The sequence below is a fragment of the Aricia agestis genome, chromosome 7 (assembly GCF_905147365.1).
Source record: "Aricia agestis chromosome 7, ilAriAges1.1, whole genome shotgun sequence".
NCBI lineage: Eukaryota > Metazoa > Arthropoda > Insecta > Lepidoptera > Lycaenidae > Aricia > Aricia agestis.
In genome coordinates, this window is record NC_056412.1 from 14,739,464 (window position 1) to 14,758,939 (window position 19,476).

The 19,476-nt window shown below is 35.6% G+C and overlaps 2 protein-coding genes across 3 annotated transcripts in view; one reads left to right on the plus strand and one right to left on the minus strand.

Annotated features, from left to right (window-relative positions):
• On the plus strand, positions 1 to 4,546 carry LOC121728643. 2 transcript variants are annotated; one of them, XM_042116866.1, is made up of 8 exons: positions 1 to 174; positions 283 to 482; positions 678 to 1,978; positions 2,060 to 2,271; positions 2,344 to 2,538; positions 2,638 to 3,057; positions 3,420 to 3,588; positions 4,367 to 4,546. In XM_042116866.1, the coding sequence occupies exons 2-7, from the start codon at positions 290 to 292 to the stop codon at positions 3,514 to 3,516; spliced, it is 2,418 nt and encodes an 805-aa protein (XP_041972800.1). In that variant the 5' UTR covers positions 1 to 174; positions 283 to 289; the 3' UTR covers positions 3,517 to 3,588; positions 4,367 to 4,546. The 2 variants fall into 2 exon arrangements, with proteins under 2 accessions (XP_041972800.1, XP_041972799.1); XM_042116865.1 differs by having other exon boundaries at positions 1 to 171.
• A 6,492-nt stretch (positions 4,547 to 11,038) lies between these two features.
• Positions 11,039 to 19,476, minus strand: part of LOC121728909 (synaptotagmin-5-like) — a 49,445-nt gene continuing 41,007 nt past the window's right edge. The window contains exons 6-9 of the mRNA XM_042117237.1: positions 16,163 to 16,370; positions 13,963 to 14,189; positions 13,366 to 13,511; positions 11,039 to 11,322 (exon numbers count right to left, since the gene is read on the minus strand). Of these exons, the coding sequence (XP_041973171.1) occupies positions 11,179 to 11,322; positions 13,366 to 13,511; positions 13,963 to 14,189; positions 16,163 to 16,370 (725 nt within the window). The 3' untranslated portion in view covers positions 11,039 to 11,178. The remainder of the gene's footprint in view (positions 11,323 to 13,365; positions 13,512 to 13,962; positions 14,190 to 16,162; positions 16,371 to 19,476) is intronic.

The following is a 19,476-nucleotide window of genomic DNA, read 5'->3' on the forward strand; positions in this document are numbered from 1 at the left end:
TGCAATTTTGCAGAAAAATATTTGTTTTACCTAAAATCTATACTCTAATTTATTAGAAATTAATAGTAAAAATTATATTACGACTTGAATTATAACTTATTTATACTTTGACTTTACTGTTGACCAGGAATGCTTGCTGTCGTCTGAATTTTAAGTTGTATTACTTGAAGTGTAAGTTATCCTTATATCCACATTTTTTTAATTTATGATGTAACAGAGGTTATATTTGAAATTGGGATAGGTGGTAATTACTTGCTCATTAAACTAATATTACATTTAAAGGTTTACAATGGCGTGTATAGGAATAACAACTGCAAATGCAGACTCTGAAATGGAGGAGGGTGAAATTGTTGATGACTTGGATGATTTATCTGATATTTCTTCGGAAGAAGAGTTTTTATTACGAGAAAGATTGCAGGTGTTAGAAAATTATAACAATGTCCTTGAGCGAACCAAAGCTAAGCAGATCTCGCTGGGCTCAAGTATGTATTTCAATGATCACACTATCTTATTACATCTAGTTGCCCTTGGGAGCATTTAAGTATAAATTTGTTACAACAATGTCTTATTTAAGTAATGAACTAAGAAATTTATTTGTTTTAAAGTTATGTTTAACAATAATTATATTGTGATTATGTGTATTCAAAAAACCTTTTGTTCTTGTAACATAATTTTAGATGGAGTTTTAAAAGTTGAATGTAAGGTAATAAAAGAGCCAAAACATACTAAACCATACTACAAATATAAAAAACCAGAACATAAAAAGTATATTGACAAAGAAAATGGAAAAAGTAAGAGAAAGAAAAACATTGTCCGTAGAAAGAAAAGTGAAACAAGTGAGGATTCAGATGATGATTATAGAAATAAAAGACAAAAGTTAGCAGATGCTGTATCACTGAATAAACCAAAAAATGATACAACATCACTAAAAGATAGAATAACAAAGATGTTATCAGGAAAAAAAATTGACGACTGCCATAGCAACAATGAAAAAATTGAAAGGAGAAAGAGTGAAAATGATGCAGATGTAGTCGTAGACATCACAGAAGGTGAGACAGAAGCAGTTGTTTCAGTTGCATCCTCCAAATCCAGTGAATGTATTGTACCTTCAGTTGCTGATCATGATAAGAAAGAAACAAGTGAAGAGATATCACTTGATGTTGTTGATAGAGGCAATCAGGTGGCAAACAGTGAAGCGAGTTCAGATGAGGATATAGAATTATTAAGGCAACATGCGCTTCAAACCAAATCTTCCAAAAGTAAAGGTCAAAAAGAGTCTAATCGTGTAAAAAATGTACCTTCATCTGAAGACGAAGACAGCGATACAACTGAATTGCGATTGATATGTCTTAAATCAGCTTTATTGAAAAAAGCTATAGAAATGAAACAGAAACAGAAACTACAAAAAAAGTTGTCCCAATCTCAAAGTGAGCTTGAGTTTGATGTAGATTTAAACAGTGGAGAAAATCAGACGGATGTTGAGTCTGTAGATATGGATATCGGTTCTGATGGGGATGATAAAAATAGGGGTAACATTATTGATAGCAATTGTAATAATGAAATTAATACAAAGACAGACACCAAATCTAAAGACGATGATATTGAAGAAGATGAAGATTTGTTACGAGCAAAACTTTTAACATCCCTAACTAAGAATCTTCCCAATCTTGTAGATCCTCAAATTTTGAATAGCATTGTAGATGAGCCTACTAAAGCTAAAAAAATAGAAGAAACTAAACCACCTGATACTAAAGAAGAGAAAAAGTTTATAATACAGCTCGGCGAATCAGATTCTGATGGAGAACATGAAGCTACTAAAAATTTAGCGAAAATGCACAAAAAACTTTCGGAACAGGAGGAATTCCAACGTCAATTAGATATGTTTCTGAAATCTTCCAGAATGGAGGTTGAAAAGAATATTTTACCGGATGTTGTGCAAACTCCTTCAGAAAAACCAATGCAAAAATTTGTTCCTAAGGTACAATGTCTTATAACTTTATATATTGTATGTCTTGTGCTCTTTAAAAACTATTGTCAGTTTTTTTTTATTTTATTTTAGACCATGAACAGTTTACCGAGGTCTGAACAGATAGAGTATAAGAATTTAGTTAAAAGAATGCAAGAATTGGAAAAAATTAAAAATGCTCGACAGACATTGCTCAATATGGGAAATAAAATGCCTCCAGTAAAGGATACATTGAAACCTAGCAATACTGTTAAAGCAGCAACTATCAATTCTATAGAATTAGATGAGAGAATTGCTGCATCAAGGTAGGCTACTGTTCTAATTGTTTAAAAAAATTATAAGATGTCTAGTTAATTTTTTATTCTTAAAATTAACAGGAGAAAAATAGCAGACGAATCAGCAAAAATGCTGAAATTAAAAGAGGAAGCCACAAAGCTATCGCAGAAATATCAATTACTGCAAGTTGAACTAAGAAATGTTAGAAATGCAATTAGGATAAACAAAAAATTTCAACAGACTGTGCAAAACGGTTTAAGTATTAGTAGATTACAACACCAGAGTCTTTTGAAAAGGTAATATTGTAACTATTGTGTGATAATATGTTGTAGAAGACTTGAGTGAGAGGCAGATAATAATTTTAGCAACTTTACTCCCTGCTTTTTCTTTTTCAGCTTAACGAATGCCAAACATTCCACCCAAGTTTCAGCTCCTACCCCTTTAAATAGGCCTGTAAAGATTACAAATAAATTACAAAAGGAAAACAATCCATCAATAAAAGGTTTAAACAATCCACAAACACTGAAAGCAGTCAAAGTGAGTGTCGTCAACGATTTTAACCCGGAAATGCCCCATCCGAGGCTATCCGTTCAAGTAGACATAACAAATAATAAGAAAGTTGTAAAATCAAATCCAGTTCAAGAAAGAATTGTTGATTTTACGAATAGCAACAAAAGAGAGGAAATCAGAAGTAGTTCAGATACCAATACAAGACATACTCCTGATGATAGTGGTCAAATTGAAAATAATTTGGGAAATACAGAAGAAATAATTAGCGATTACAAATCCCCACTAGATTCGTTAAGAAATAAAAGGTATGTAAATAACTTGCAAGAATTTTATGACTTGATACTTTTATGAGAATAGATATGAATGGGTCGTCAATTGTCATGTTGGACATACCTAAACATCATGGTTCCATAAAAATATATTATGATTTTTAAGAAAAATAAATAACAAATAAAAATTTGTAACATACTGTAGCTGTACACCGACGCTGAGAAACGCGAAATTTCTGCCAAACAGGAATAGAGCGAGATGCCATATAACGCATTGCCGTGTGGCGAGTGAGACAGCAAATCGCTTCGCCGCTGTTTCGCGTTGCTCAGTGTCGGTGTACTAGAGGCGTAACTGTCCATAATATTGGCCTCTATTGATCCCTTTGAAATGTTTTCAGTTGGGTTGAAGACCCTAATGCTTTTCTCTGCCCGTTCGAAGTTGGTGGCAGCTGCAGGGATCCCGACTGCAAACACATACACCCAAAAACACAATGACATACACACATACACTGCCATACACACACACTTCCCCTCGTCTAATGTATTTCGACTGGACAGCAGCAACGTGTAATGTATTATCTGTAGATATCTCATTTGAATGCTTCTTATTTGTATGAAAGGATATAACTATGACTCCTAGTCAAGTTTTACAAAAACTTAACTATGAGTCAGATTTTTTGTAAAACTTGAATAATTTAAAGTGAAATTCAACTTTTTAATTTTGGCTAAGTTTAATTTTTTTTAAGTATATATCTCTTTTTTTTGCAATGTATTACTTTTGTCATGAATGGTATTTATTTTTACCTATTTATTTCTTTTCATAATTCTAATTTTACCAGTGCCTGTCAGAATTAATTATTGAGTAAATCCTGTTCTTTTGTTCAAAATCTTGAATGAAAGAGAGGACATGATATTTTGCAAACTATTGATGCTAACAGGCACTAGTAAAATTATGACTTAGCTAAAATTTGAAATAAAAATACTTATATTTAATAATGTATTTATAGTGAAAAATATTATGGCTGTTTCAAGATAGATTTTAGCAAGTACATTTTTAACTTTACCATATTTTATGAGGCACATTTTCTTTTTGTTCTAATATGATGTGTTTACTGTTTAGTCACTGAATTTTTTTGTTCTAATATTTTTACACTTGTACTTGATACTTTAAAATTGTGCTGCTTTTTAATGTTTATGCAATTGACATTGGATATTTCAAGTAATTCTGACTATGATAAGCTCCTTTTTTCTTTTTTTAACATTTCATGCTTTATCCAGTTTTCATGCTTTTTTAAATCGTGACTATTTTTAATTATTTTTTAACATTATCTTTATACAATTCTAGTTGGCGGTGCGGGTCGGCGCCTCGGTGGTAAGTTACAAGTACATTTAATATTAGTGCTAAATGACATTATTTAGGAGTACGGGACTACAGAACAGTTCGCCGGAAGTGTGTGTTTTAGATTATAATATTTATTCCAATTCTAATGTGTATCAAAAGATATGAATAAAGATATCATTTGTATATTGGTCTTTCATTTCAATATCCAACCTTTTTGCTTTTATTTAAAGTTGGAAAGTTAAAATTATGTTAAAATTGTATGGCTGGTCCCTGGTTAAAATGTAGGCAAGTAACACTGGTCATTAGCACAATAAAACAAATCAATATAAAGAGACTTTATTCTGGAATAGTAAAACAAAATACCACTTAAGTCATCACACCGATACATTTATATAGACAAAAATACGTATATTTGATCAAGTATGGATTTACAGCCAGACACCAGAATGATAAAAACCAGGAGGGCGTCAGTTTTTTTACAGACTAATACATTTTTGATAAAGAGAAAAACTGTTTTTTTTCTTATTGCAGATGTCACCCTATTAAATTTAAACCAAACCTTCTACCAAAAAAATCCAGGAATTTTTTTGGTAGAAGCTTTGGTTTTTATGCTCCTGGCCAGGCTATAAATCTATATTTAATGTCACTATAGATTATAGATACTGTGGGCGAAGACAATATACAAATATGAACATGAGCTTACACGTTTATATTTAAAATAATTTACAATTTACTAAGTACATAAATTCATAAGATTTGTTTGGTGTTCTTTTCCAACAATTTCGATCGATACACTTTACCTACTACGTTGTACAAAATTGTATTCAGACAAGAGCTCTTTTGCACATAGCACGCCCCACTCAGAGTCGAACATTAATTACTTAATTCTAATTAATTCAAAATTTTGACATAATTCTTTCTAATTAATGAGTACCTACATTATCTGTCAAACTCTTAAATTGAAGGTTAATCGTAATTAAATGTCTCTGAGTACGGCGGTAACTGTTTTATAAAACTAAGTTTTCGGCAATCTTCGTTTCTCTAGAGACATAAGGCGACGGCTAAAAAAATTTATAAAGCCATTATGGCTTTATAAAATATATTAGGAACAGCTATAATATTGCTGATCCTAATATTGTGAACTAGGGCCATTTTGCTGACGGCACTCGACAATTCTTCGATTGTTCCTTTGTTTACGTAAAACGGAGACTTTTTTTACTAACGATATTGCCGATTATATTAATATGGGATTATATTAGTATTTACATATTAATATGGGATATAAATGAGTCGTATAGTATCAAAAACAGCAATCTGTCATTTTTACGCAATTCGGGTTATGAATATGGTAACACTGTCTCGTTAAAATATTTTTTACTTATGTAGTCACAAAGTAACAAAAACAGAAATATTTCATCAAAAACCAGACTGTAAAACCCATATTAGTATCAAATACAGCAATCTGTATATGATGAGATTCAAAAGCAGCAATCTGTTATTCTCGACCAATCACAGGCCTTCAAATGGTCACCTGTCAAGATGGCGTGTGCATTGATTTCGTCTGAAGATCCATGTGCGTATTTTGTTATTTTATTGTTAAAATATTGTTAAATAATTCGTTTGGAGGTGAAAAAAGTTAACATGGATGTACATCCAACACGCGTAAACAATAGATTTGCGAGAAAAAAGAAAAGAGATCCAGCAAATTGGAAAGCACATGTTGAAATTAGTTCTTTTAACACTATGCATTACATTTTTATCAGCTATCTATGTCCCACCCTCCTCTCTTCTTTTTTATTAACTAAATAAAGAGATTATTTAAAATTATGAAGTTTTATTTAGCAATATAAGATTTAAGTTGACAACCCTATGTATCTTTCATTTTGGCTAGAATCAAAAGCAGCAATCTAACTATTGTTTAGTATCATATTCAGCAATATTAGGAAGTCAATATCAAAAACAGCAATCTGATAATTTAAGTTATTAATTATAAATTTAATTCAAATTTAATGTATTTAAATCTTTAAATAATGAATTCAAAAATCGAAGAACTATATAATTATATACACGGAAAAATAATTATTTGTTGATTATAATAGTGGAACTACTTTTCATAATTACAGATAATTAGTGAAAAGTCAGATTGCTGTTTTTGATACTATACGACTCAAATATCGTCCTGTGCCTGTCTTGAATTGGTTGCGTGGTTTATAAAATACCACACTAGATGGCGCTAGTAGTGCCATTTTTTAAAGTGATTTCTTAACTTGATATTGATATTATTGTTACAAAACAAAAGAACTCTTGTTTCAATGTCCTTAAAGAAATAGGATAGGCCCACAGATAGACACGTAAGTGAATAAGAAGGGCAGACTAGCAGGGGCGTAGCTACCGCCGTATCAGCCGTATCAATTATACGGGGCCCCGACCTACGAGGGCCCCCCAAGGTGCGTAAGCAAAAATTAATAATAACTTCCCAAATTTTTTAAATTTCAGAAAAGAGAAAAGTAAAAAAAAACGATTTCTTTTTTCCCGAGTAAAGCGTGCGTTCAAATTTTAAGAACTTCGGTCAGACCTGTCACTATTGTCCATAGAGGCAGAAACTTTAGAAAAACTAAAGTTATCATCAGCTATGAATGATTTAATTACTTAATCAGTTTGCCGAAAAAGGGCAAGGAGAGTTAATATTTAATTTGAATTGTTTTTAAATAATGTGACAGATAGATAATTAATTATTATGATGAATAAATATTTCTTTTAATTTTATGCAAAATATGTTTTTTTCTTTTTTGAGAAATCTTTACCCTTCCTATGGGCCCCCAAACAAATTTTTATACGGGGCCCCGCCAAGGTACGCTACGCCCCTGCAGACTAGCTAGTTATTAGTATTGGTATTTGGTACGATGATATTTAAAGAAAATAGATTTCTACACTGCAGGCGAGTATTCTCGTACTTAATATTTTCAAAATTATTAAATAAACCTTCTTGAAATAAGTATAATACCTACTGTGACATTTTAATATAACTCGCTCTAAGTCATGCCCAGTATTTTTTTTTGTTACAATCGCACCTTCAGTCTAGAAATCTTTTTTATAATAATATATTTAGACACTTAGTTACTTATAATAATTGGTTTTTCTATTTGAATGAACATAAGTTGCATGAGTTTGAACAATTATTAGTAAGTTAGTAAGTAACCATTTTTTGATTTACTTTTTCAAAACATTGGGCAGAATGACATTCTTTGACTACATTCACTCATTTCAGCTACCACAATAATATAACAGTATATCTACATACACAAGTTTTAGAAAGTATGATGTTCCAACGTTGTTTTACCGGACCTTACCCATAGGGAACGTGCGCAACCAAGGTGCTGGGAAGTGGGAACCACTGTCGCTAATCCGAAATTCATAAGTCGTACCTCATAATTTACTTGACATATCCTTCCACCTACCTACCTACAGTTCTTGCACGTTCCCTATCTAATATGTAAACAACCAAAATATTATCATTAGAAGGAAAGTTTATTTTACTTATATCTAATGACATAGCTTGCGAGTTTTGGGTAGGTCCACACTCTGACCTTTATTACCATCCTGCTTTGTAACCAAAGGTTTGTTATCGTAGCCTGTCAGAACTTCTCAACCTTTTTATATTTTGTGCCCCCGGTTGGGAACTCCTGGCATTAACAATGTCATAATAAAATTATTGGAACAACCGTAGCATTGTATGTAGACATACTGTGGAAGTTTATTTTATAGATAAGTATATTATAATTCGTAAACTACGAGTAAATAACTAGTAAGGTATTTAAATATTATATTCTTGTTACAATCCACTGTAATTACAATATTTTTAAATATAATTTAAAGTACCTACTGTAATGTATGGTTTGGTATTATTTGCGACAAATGTTAAATTTCTGTAAGTAAGTATTAAATAATGGTTTGTGCTTGTGCGTTTATAGGTAGCCCTTTAACATCGTCCATATTGTTATTCTGCTATTTTTAACCGACTTCCAAAAAGGAGGAGATATATATATTTATATATACTAGCGGCCCGCCCCGGCTTCGCATCATTCGTGGTCATTGATTTTTAAATAATTTATTTTGATAAGAATGAATGCCATGAGTAACCCTATTTTTTCCTAAAATAAAATTTAGCCTATGTTCAGCAGAATTAATGTAGGATTCCAATGGTAAAAGGATATTTCAAATCGGTCCAGTAGTTTCGGAGCCTATTCAAGACAAACAAACAATCAAATCTTTCCTCTTTATAATAGTAGTGTAGATATTCGGCTGTTTAGGTAGTGGAGTGTAAGAAGATCATACGGCCGCTACATACGTAACGATAAAACTGCACAGTTAGATCGCAGTAGAGACTCAAGAGTCAAGATACATGTCCCCTACCTACACGTCATGACGTGTTTGCTTAAATAACGTGAAAAATATTTTTTTCTAGTAATTAGACAATACCTTATTAAGTATAGACGTTTAAAAAAAATAGATTCGAACAATTTTTTTTCTACTAAACTAAGGTTGGGTTGCACCAGAGGCGTGGTTAAAGTTAAAGTTATGGTTATAGTTAAGGCTAATTTAACTTTAACCTTAACTGTGACCACAGAATTTGACAGAAGACGTTGCTGGTCCGACAAGGCTTTATAAGAACGTGGGCGGGGGCGCACCGTGGTAAAGGAGAACTGTCAAAAAGGCGTTTTGTATGATGACAGCGTAAGTTCCTTTTTTCGCCACGTGCATTTAAAGCCTTGTCGAGCTCTATGGTCATGGGCGTACCCAGGTTCTGGGCCAGTGGGGGCAAATTACCCAGGTTCTGGGCCAGGGGGGGGGGGGGGGCAAATCAGATTTTTTTATAAGCTAGGTGCTTATAAAGAATAAAAAATTCATAATTTTTAGTTATAAAAATATTGTATTGCAAATAAATGGCAAAAATTCGTTTTATTATTTTTAATTTTTATAGACGAAAGTACTAGATAATAGTATATTTAGTAGGGACGTCAACATGATCCGGGGGGGGGGGGGGGGGGGCAGCTGCCCCCCTCCTCGGTACGCCCATGTCTATAGTTATATATATATTTTTTTTTTTTTATTAATGAAATAAGGGGGCAAACGAGCAAACGGGTCACCTGATGGAAAGCAACTTCCGTCGCCCATGGACACTCGCAGCATGGCGTCTTGATAGCGTCAATTTTTAACTTTAACCAAAGATTTAACATTTTGCATTGTAGTTAACGTTAAAGTTATATTTACAGTTATAGTTAAAGTAAGTTAGTGCAACCCACCCTTATTTTTCGTAAACATGAGTTGAGTTTTTATTCTGAGAATAACATTTTAGGGCTGTATAGACTTGGGCACTGGGCGGCGGTAGGCAACAGGCGGACCGCGGAAGTATCAATTATATTAATACATAGGTATATGTACTTTATGCATAAGGTTATATAGTTATAGTACTTTATTATTTAAAATAATATTTTTAAGCTACACAGGACAAGTGTGTGTTTTTTCTGGACCTCGTTAAAATTTTCCCACCGTAACCGGACTCCACCTAAAATTACTCGTCGACCCCTGGAGCTGGACTAAGGTAAAGATCTATGTATGCTTGTTTCAAGCCTTTAAGCACCTTATTATAATCATCATTATATATTTTCTGCTGTGACAAAACTGTGCAGTAGCATCGATAAGGTCAGCTCACATTGCAACACGGAGGCGACGCGATGCATTTCTCGTTAGGGTCAGTTCAGACCGCAACGCGACGCGTAGATGCATTTTTAAATTTGTATTGAATTGACAGACTTGAGACTTCTATTGTGTTTTATAAGTGTTTTATATGTAAGTAAACGAAAAATTGTCTTTTATGTGTTCTATTGTGTGAGACGTCTCGCTAATCTGTTAAATCCATACAAATTTAGAAATGCATCTACGCGTCGCGTTGTGGTAGAAATTCATAATCTGAATTTCGGCACCTTACCTCACACATATCTTAAAAATTCAGATTGATCAGTAGTCTCGTGATTCCCCGCACATATAAACGTCTTTATGAAAGAAGAATTAATACTAATCGCATTGCTTTTGGCTCTATAATTCTATATCATAAAAAAAAGAAATGCAAACACAAATACTGGGTTCATCCTTTATCGTCGTGGGTATCGTCAGTATCATTCTTACAGATCGATCTGAGTAATTCATAATCTGAAAAAATTTGAATGTGTGTGGAGCATACTGATATTGTATTATATTCCGGTCTTTCTGAATTAATAACATGTATTCAGATTATGAATTCAGAGTAACATTCCGGCTGTGTGAGGCCAGCCGGGTATGTGTGAGTCCCCTGTATTAAGTTCACTGTCAAAGTATCAGCTCTGGAAGAGTAACTTTTTCAAACTTTTGCATGGGCAAAGTTTTGTCGTTGGGGCTCTTGCCCATACAAATAACAAAAAAATGCTTTTTCAACGCTGCTACTTTCACAGTGAACTCTATACAAGGAACACATACACACCCTAAAGCATTATCACTTAGTTTTGTTACAGCCTGTATAGTCATGATGATACAGGAGAGTCTCAAAAACATAACCCTCAGAAAACGTGCATTGTGCATCTCGTTGCAACGTGTGTCACGACGTGTGTAGCTGCGTTAGGGGAGGTGGGGAGGGGGGGACGCTAGGCGACCGCCCAGGGCACCGGACAAAACGGCGCCGAAGGCAAACGAAAAGGGGCACTTCCAGCACCCCGGGCTTCGAAGAAATTTCGACCAGGGCACTGGTAGTGTTTACACCGGCCGCGGCACTGTGTGTCAGCTTATCTGAGCGTGTGCCACATGGCGACCGCTTTCCGCGTCTCCTGTGCCATCTGCGCCCAGTGGCGGCCCTCGGCGGCGGGCTCGGCGGCGCCCACGCAGCACCACCCCACCACCAGACCCGCGCCGCCAGTTACCACGCACACCTAGAATACAATGAACAGGATGTAAATAACCAAAGTTATATAGGGTATACCTATATAACCTACCCTGGAGCACAGAGAACAGGATTTACGATAAAAGTGATTAACTTTAGGACAGGGGCCAATTATTAGTTTTGCCCGGGGTCCATTTTAAGAAACGAAATGACCTACGCGGTCCACACATTCTATAAAAAATATTTATTAAACAAAGGTAACAAAGGTTTCGGAAATTACAAAGGAAATTAAACATCAATAAGAAAAGTGTCAATTTTTGTTGCTAATTAGTATTATCTCTCTGAAGTTTGGAGTGAAATTGGTGCAAGCTATTCACATTTAATCCTAGAGATGCATGTACATCAGTAAGTAGAGACCGATTTTGTTAACGAAGTTCATTTTCGAAAATGCTTGTTCCGCACACGGCGGTCCGGATCCGGATGCGGACCGCGGTCATCCTGCTTTAGGATGTGTATAAGGGGGATATTAGATTATCATATATATTGGATTCGAGATCATTGAGTCAATGATATTGGATAATGTAATATAGACATATGATTCATTTCTTCCTTGATCATAGTTTTTTGACATTTGCTGAGAGATTGGATCCAATACGGTCATAGAAATAGGTGTTGCCAGTTATTTAATATAAAAAAGAGTTTTTAATTTCTTGTTCGTTAATATGTTTCAAATAATGTAATGTAATTATTTTTCTAATTATATACTTGGATAATCTTGCTGAAATAACAAAAAACAAGCCATATTAAAAATGACGATGTCTTTTGACAAATCGAATTCTCTGAGATCTAGTAACCCTGACGTCAATACCTGTCAGCGTTAACGCTCTCCATTGGCTATTGAAACCACATATGACGTAAAGTAGGATTTATACGTGGGAGAGCCATGCTTCGGCACGAATGGGCCGGCTCGACCGGAGAAATACCACGTTCTCTCAGAAAACCGGCGTGAAACAGCGCCTGCGCTGTGTTTCGCCGAGTGAGTGAGTTTACCGGAGGCCCAATCCCCTACCCTATTCCCTTCCCTATCCTCCCCTATTCCCTTCCCTTCCCTACCCTCCCCTATTACCCTATTCCCTTTTAAAGGCAGGCAACGCACCTGCAGCTCTTCTGATGCTGCGAGTGTCCATGGGCGACGGAAGTTGCTTTCCATCAGGTGACCCGTTTGCTCGTTTGCCCTCCTTATTTTATATTAAAAAAAAAATGATAATGTAATATACAGATATGATCAAATGATCATATATATTGGATCCTATATATGATCATAGGAATGATCATATATAAATGATAATGTAATACCCCCCTATGACCCTTATATGTTTTTAGAATTCAAAGCTTACATACTCACTCAACACACGAAAGATTCTTATAAAGTGAAATCTTTTTATTCGTAATAGGACTTAAATGTTTCGCGGCTTACCAATCTCATTTCTCCCTGTCATAGCTGAGTAGGAATATGCGTGGAGGCCGCAATGGAATATATTTCGATAAAAAAAAATTTGTTTGTTATTATTTTTAGCAATATTCCGCGAAATGAACTTCCACCTTTAAGTAAATGAGTGAGTATACGCATAGGCATGCGTACAACACCTCCCTCCTCCATCTTTCGATGTAAAAAGTTGGTCCTGCGCGTGGTCTTTCGCCAGTCGTGTAAAAGGAGGGGGGAAGTAAGTTATCTTCATATAAAGGCGCCGCGCGCGGCTTGTATGTGTGCGCCATAGTATCAATGCGTCGCCACGTACGGCACACAACAAAATCTCGGCCAGTTTTACTAGGCTGGTACCGCCGAGATTTTGTTGTGTGCCGTGTGTGGCGGCGCATTGATACTATGGTACACATACAAGCCGCGCGCGCTCCTTTTACTATGGTCGTCCGTCGGTCGTCCGTCTGAGAGTACAGGGAGAGGGATTGCTCTTGTATACTGCGCACACACATTAGCTATAAAATTAGTCCTGCGTAACTGGCCTGGTTTCAATGAAACCGGCAAAAAACCGGCCACCGTCACCGAAACCGGTGTCGGAGTAATTATTATTACCTCAATGGATGCCTCGTGGAGGTTAGCGGAGGACAGACTGAAGGACAGCGCCTCGTTCCACACGGGGTTGGTTATCTCCTTCCTGTTTGACTTCTTCTTCTTAACCCTTTTGCCGTTCACCAGCAAATACACCTTCACGTATACATCTGCGGCAAAAAGCAAAATGCGCAATGGGTTTTCTACTCGTATGTCAAATGTAAGTTGTGATCTGTCAGCTTGGCTTAAAATAACTCAACCAAATTACGTATCAATTTCTCTGATTGTACAGTGCGTTACATGCACTAACGTCTTGCAAGTCTTTAAGGCCTAAAATGGGGCTTATTCATAAAAACCCCCTAAAATAGGTTTTAAACACTTACAGTCTTACCACAAAAACTAAACATCTGTTGAACAGTTGTTTTGAGACCATTTTGTACTGAGCCCATTCCTAAAGCATTCTTTCCCTCCTGCGGCGGCAATAGATTCCTGGCCTTCAGGACGACGACTGAGCGGCTCAGCCGAAGGAAGGTAGGAGAGAGACAGCAATAGTTCTTGCAGTTTTAGGAAACGAGAGAGACAGCAACAGAAGTCATCTCACTTTAGTATCTAAGCTCATACCTAAAGCATCCTTTCCCTCCTGCGGCGGCAGTAGATTCCTGGCCTTAAGGACGACGACTGTGAGCCGCTCGGCAGAAGGAAGATAGGAGAGAGACAACAATAGTTCCTGCAGTTCCTCCGGCGGTCGTCTCTCTCTAGACAGCTCCGCCCAGACCTCAGCCCCACCGGCTACTTCCACTCGCGAGAGAGGCACCTTCGCGGAGCCCATTACCTCGTTGCGAGAAAACCTGGAAAAGTAGGATAATATTATGAGAGAGCCCCAAAACAAGTACCGTCGGGTCGGGTTACTTTGACTACTTTTTTCTTAATTTTTTATAAATCTATCTGGTATAGAGGCGCTAGATGACTTATAAGTTTGATATTGATTTTATTTGGTTAATAATGATATATGCTAATTATAAATAAATGACATATTTAATAAATCTGTATATGCAAACATTATTATTATTTTCAAATTGAGCCAAAGTTGATCTATAATCAGATTATTTTTAGCATAAAACTTTTATTTATCCTGACACAGAGCTAAAGTAACTCGCTAAAATAACAGGTTTAACAATAATAGACATTTCGACATCAAAAATTCTATATTTTTTGCAAAAAATTATATATTTTTAACAAAAACTTACATTTACCTACCGTTTTATTGATGAAAATCATCTTGAGTAGGTTTTATAAATAATAGCATTTTACTTACAAACAAAATATTAACTTTGAACCTATATATCTATCAAAAGTATTAACTTGTTAAATAATGTAGTAACTATAAATGCTTACAAAATAATCATATTATTATGGCGTTTATGATTGCACAGCCTTCTACAACGTCAGTCATCGATTCTTATATATTTACTTAATTATCTAGCTCAGGCACTGAGAAACATCCTTTTTTTGAAATTCGGGAACATTCATCTTACGGATAATACTATCCCAAGCATAGCGGCAGCTTCTCGCTGAGGCATGGCCCTGGACCTCACAACATTCAAGCATTCTTCAAGTTCTTCATCTGTATAATCGATATAGCGACGACTACCTGGATTACGGCGATATTTTGATGGCATTGTGAGATCTGAAATGTAATAAATTCAACTTTGGCTCAAGAGCCAATGTTACCCGAATTGACGAGGCAAAGTATCTCCACACTTTGTAACAAAATTTTATCAATTACTTAAATCTCGTAAAAAAAGCAATTGTTTCTTTAATCTTTCTAGTTCTTAATATATTTCTGACCTGAATTAGTATAATATTAAACGAAACTCACCGTAATATTTCAGTTTCACTATAAAGTTTGCACACGTAAATTAAGCACGTTGTTACATGTCCGAACTCCGACATGAAAATAAATGGCCGTTTCATACCTCGTAAACAAGTGCCCAACCAATTAAAAACTAGCGCTATTAATGCCATCTAATGAATCCCGCTTGAACGAAATCGAGTGTTGCATTAGCAGCAACGTAGCAGGAAGTTTAAACATTTTTCCGATTTGAGTCAAAGTTGCCCGCAGGAGCTAAAGAAACCCGACCTTACCGGTACCTATTGAAGAATGTAGAAGTTGCATGTGGTCGTGCCGAAGCCAATAGCGGTATTTTATAAGAAAACTTTGATGTGAAAACTTCGCTACAATAACTCACGTCATCAACAAAAAAGTAAATACATATTAAATAGTTACAAATGTCTCAATGTATGCCTGTCACTGACCTCCATTATACAAGTACGCTATGGACTTATGATACCCAACTGTTTTTTGTGCCTATTTGAAGCGGTATCAGCGCCCCCAATGCGGGGGAAGAGAACAAAATCTGACGTAACTTGCAAATGGCCGCTTAATCGCTATTGGTCGTAGAAACTAGTATTAGTTCCAAGTACTACCACTACTGCTATCAGCGCCAATATGGCGACTTTCAAACGTCATTTTTACGTCAGATTTAGTTCTCTTCCCCCGCATTGGGGGCGCTGATTTCGCTTCAAATGGGTACAAAAAATAGCCGTCATATCCAGCGTACTTGTATAATGGAGGTCAGTGATGCCTGTAGTCCAAAGTATATCTACTATCAAATGAATGTCGATAGTTCAAAGTATTCCTATCATTGGTTCAATGTATATCAATGTCCAATATAATTTAGCCATATTTAGTCCAAATTATGCCTATTGTCGAAAGTACACCTGTACACCTTGTACGGTATATACTATACCGTAATCCCACCTGTCGTAATCAAACACCTGCAGCAGCAGCGTCTTGTCGCTGAGCTCATCATGGCTGACGGGGAACTTGAAGTGCTGATCGAAGAAGGGGTTGGCCTCGTTCCTGTGGACAGGGGTCTGACGGACCCTCGAGTCCACTTCCGGGAGGAGACTGACGCGGACATACGGGTCATTAAAGCCCCCCGCTTCGTAGCCGGCTAGGTCGTGAGCTGGAAAAGGTTTAAAAGGTTACTATTACAACTGTAAAATAGTCGTAATTTAAAACTAAGCAATATAGGCAATTAGCCATTTGTTTGAACTTTGAAGTTAATGAAAGGTACAATATAAGAAACGAGACGGTTTTTTAAATTATAGCTGGCAGATATGGACTAGCGCCTATAGCAGGCAGCTATTACAAGCAACACTCGTGTTTTGGTATATTTTTTAGTACGCAAAACACGTAAATATTTAAAGGCCTGCTAAAACTATGTAGGCAGGTGAGCAATTTTAAGGCCCAGTCGTCCCTATAATAAGCAGGTCGATGTCTGTCAGTACGAATATCGACGTAAAGGACATTAAAAAAACATTCATTTCAGCGCGCCTTGTACAGTGGCGGTTACGCGCTCGCCGCGTGCTTTGATAATAGGAAATAGGAGAAAAAACCTTTTGTTTTTAGTATTACACAAATCAAATATATCAAATCGTTTAGGTTAGGTTACGACAAATGTACAAAATTTTTTGTTTTTTCTAGAAAGTGTGTAATTTAGCCATAAAATGATTTAATTATGAAAAACAGCGTTATAACAGTCATCTTTGAGATTTTTTTCTATCGAGCAGAACTTATCAAATTGTGTACTGATATACCTTCGCGTATAGGAAATTTTCTCAATTTTAAAACGGTACTTTTTTATACTTAAATAATGACATTTTCTTTACAAAAAACATTATTTAAAAAACTCAGTTTACGTAGTTGCAACAACCACAGCGCCTTAAGAATTAAGATCGTTTGAATGAACGGCTGTAGGTATGCGTACGGAAGGCCGACTATGGTTATTAATTCTGGTAAACAGCAAAAAGATCAATGATCAGACGGATCGTCATTTGCAGATCTCGAAGAGACGATGACACGTTATTGACAGCTATCACTCAGAGTACCAACTGCCCCCTCCAGTCCTACCCAGGATATCTGAGTAGTTGAGTCTTTTGGCCCATACATTTTCGTCCCAGTGGGACGAATGACTAGATTTATCAAAATATATGATGAAATTTTGTGTGCCTATCAGGTGGTAATGAGAATCGGCCATCATTTATTTTACATAATCGAAATATCGTTTTTAGGGTTCCGTACCCAAAGGGTAAAAACGGGACCCTATTACTGAGATTTCAATGTCTGTCCGTCTGTCTCCAGGCTGTAACTCAAGAACGGTAATAGCTAGAGAGTTGAAATTTTCACACATTATGTATATTTGTTGCCGCTATAACAACAAAGACTAAAAACAAAATAAAATTACTTAATATTTAAGAGGGGCTCCCATACAACAAACGTAATTTTTTGGCTTTTTTGCTCTATATCAATAATGGTAACAGGTAGGTAATTTAATTTTTCTCAAAATCCTTAGTTATAATATGTGTACTTTAATATTTAATAATAATACTAAAATAAATAAAAAAAATTAAGGGCCCATACAAAATACACAATTTTGGCCTAATTTTGCTCTATAATGGTACGATACGGAACCCTTTGTGCGTGAGTCCGACTCGCACTTGTTTATTGGCAAAATAACATTTGTCAGGTCAGTTAGTTACTTTATAATACACTAGTTCGCCGCGACTTCGTTCGCATCAACATTCAACACATAATAATAATATGTTACTTCAAAATACTACAAAACGGCATTAAGAGGCCGGGTACCATCGAAATTCTCATACATACGTTAGAAACACAGTTTTTTTTTACAACATAAAATAGTGCGCCATAAACCGGATCAGTTTATCTGGGCACTGTATCGCACGAAACATACGATTTGCTTTTTTGGATACAAAATTGTACTAAACGAAACATAATAACAAAATTAATTAACAAAACAAATTGAGACTACGTTGTGAAATTACTAAGTAATTATATGTTACATAAATTAATATAACTTTCGGTGTCAAGAATAGGACAATATAATAATATTAGGTCTTGAAACCTTCTGTTCCAGCCAAACTCAAACCTCCACTATGGACAAGTATACGTGTCTCATCAAAGTACTATATAAATATTATGTAACATTAGATATTTTAAACATATTTTATGAGATGTAGCTTCAAATGTAATATACTTGAAGATACAGCTCACAAATCACAATCTCATTTTTTTAGTCATTTCCTGCTAGTAAATACTTCTTTAAAACCCTAATAAATTTAGGTTGGTGAATGTCTTGTATTTTTCATGGCAGGCTGTTTACAGTTGCTGGTACCATATTTTTTAATGTAAAAAATAATTTAACATGTTTGAGTTATTTTTCAGCTTAAAATAGTAACTACCTAGGTTCCTGCGTAAAATATTTACTAAAAAATATTTAAACACTAATAAACAGTTTTTAGTGTTTAAATATTTTGTAGTAAATCTATATATATAAAACTCAAAGGTGACTGACTACTGATTGACATAGTGATCTATCAACGCACAGCCCAAACCACTAACGGATCGGGCTGAAATTTGGCATGCAGTTAGATGTTATGACCAGGGATGTTGCGAATGTCCGCATCCGCATCCACAAATGCGGAGCATCCGCATATATTTGGACATCCGCATCTGCATCCGCATCCGCATTAAATCGATGCGGATTTTTATGCGGATGCGAATGTCATACGAGTTGCGACAAGAAAAGAAAAGCGGCGGGGTCTGTAAATGGCACGTGCCGTTTGCGCGTGACAAATGACCAATGGGAGCGAAAAAGCCGGCCAAGTGCGTCTCGGCCACGCACAATAGAGGGTACCGTAGGACCGCCAGTTTTTGATAAGTTTTGTATACAATTATAACATGTTTTACACTACTAACAACATCATCTCAGTTTCATTCAAAGGAATATGAACGAAAAATTCCTTTGTACTTCTCAATAACTTATAAAGTCTTTTTAAATTTTGCATATTTCCTACTCCCTTGAATTTTTCCGCATATTTTTCAGAATCAACTGTTTAGCTAATAACTGGTAGAAGGGGAAGACACTGAACACTAACGATTTCTTCCACTTTAAAACTTTGCATATTTCTTCGAATAATAATACTCGTAATATTTTTAAAAACCCTATCCAACAACACCACACACGGTGGAGTGGACGCAAAATAAAA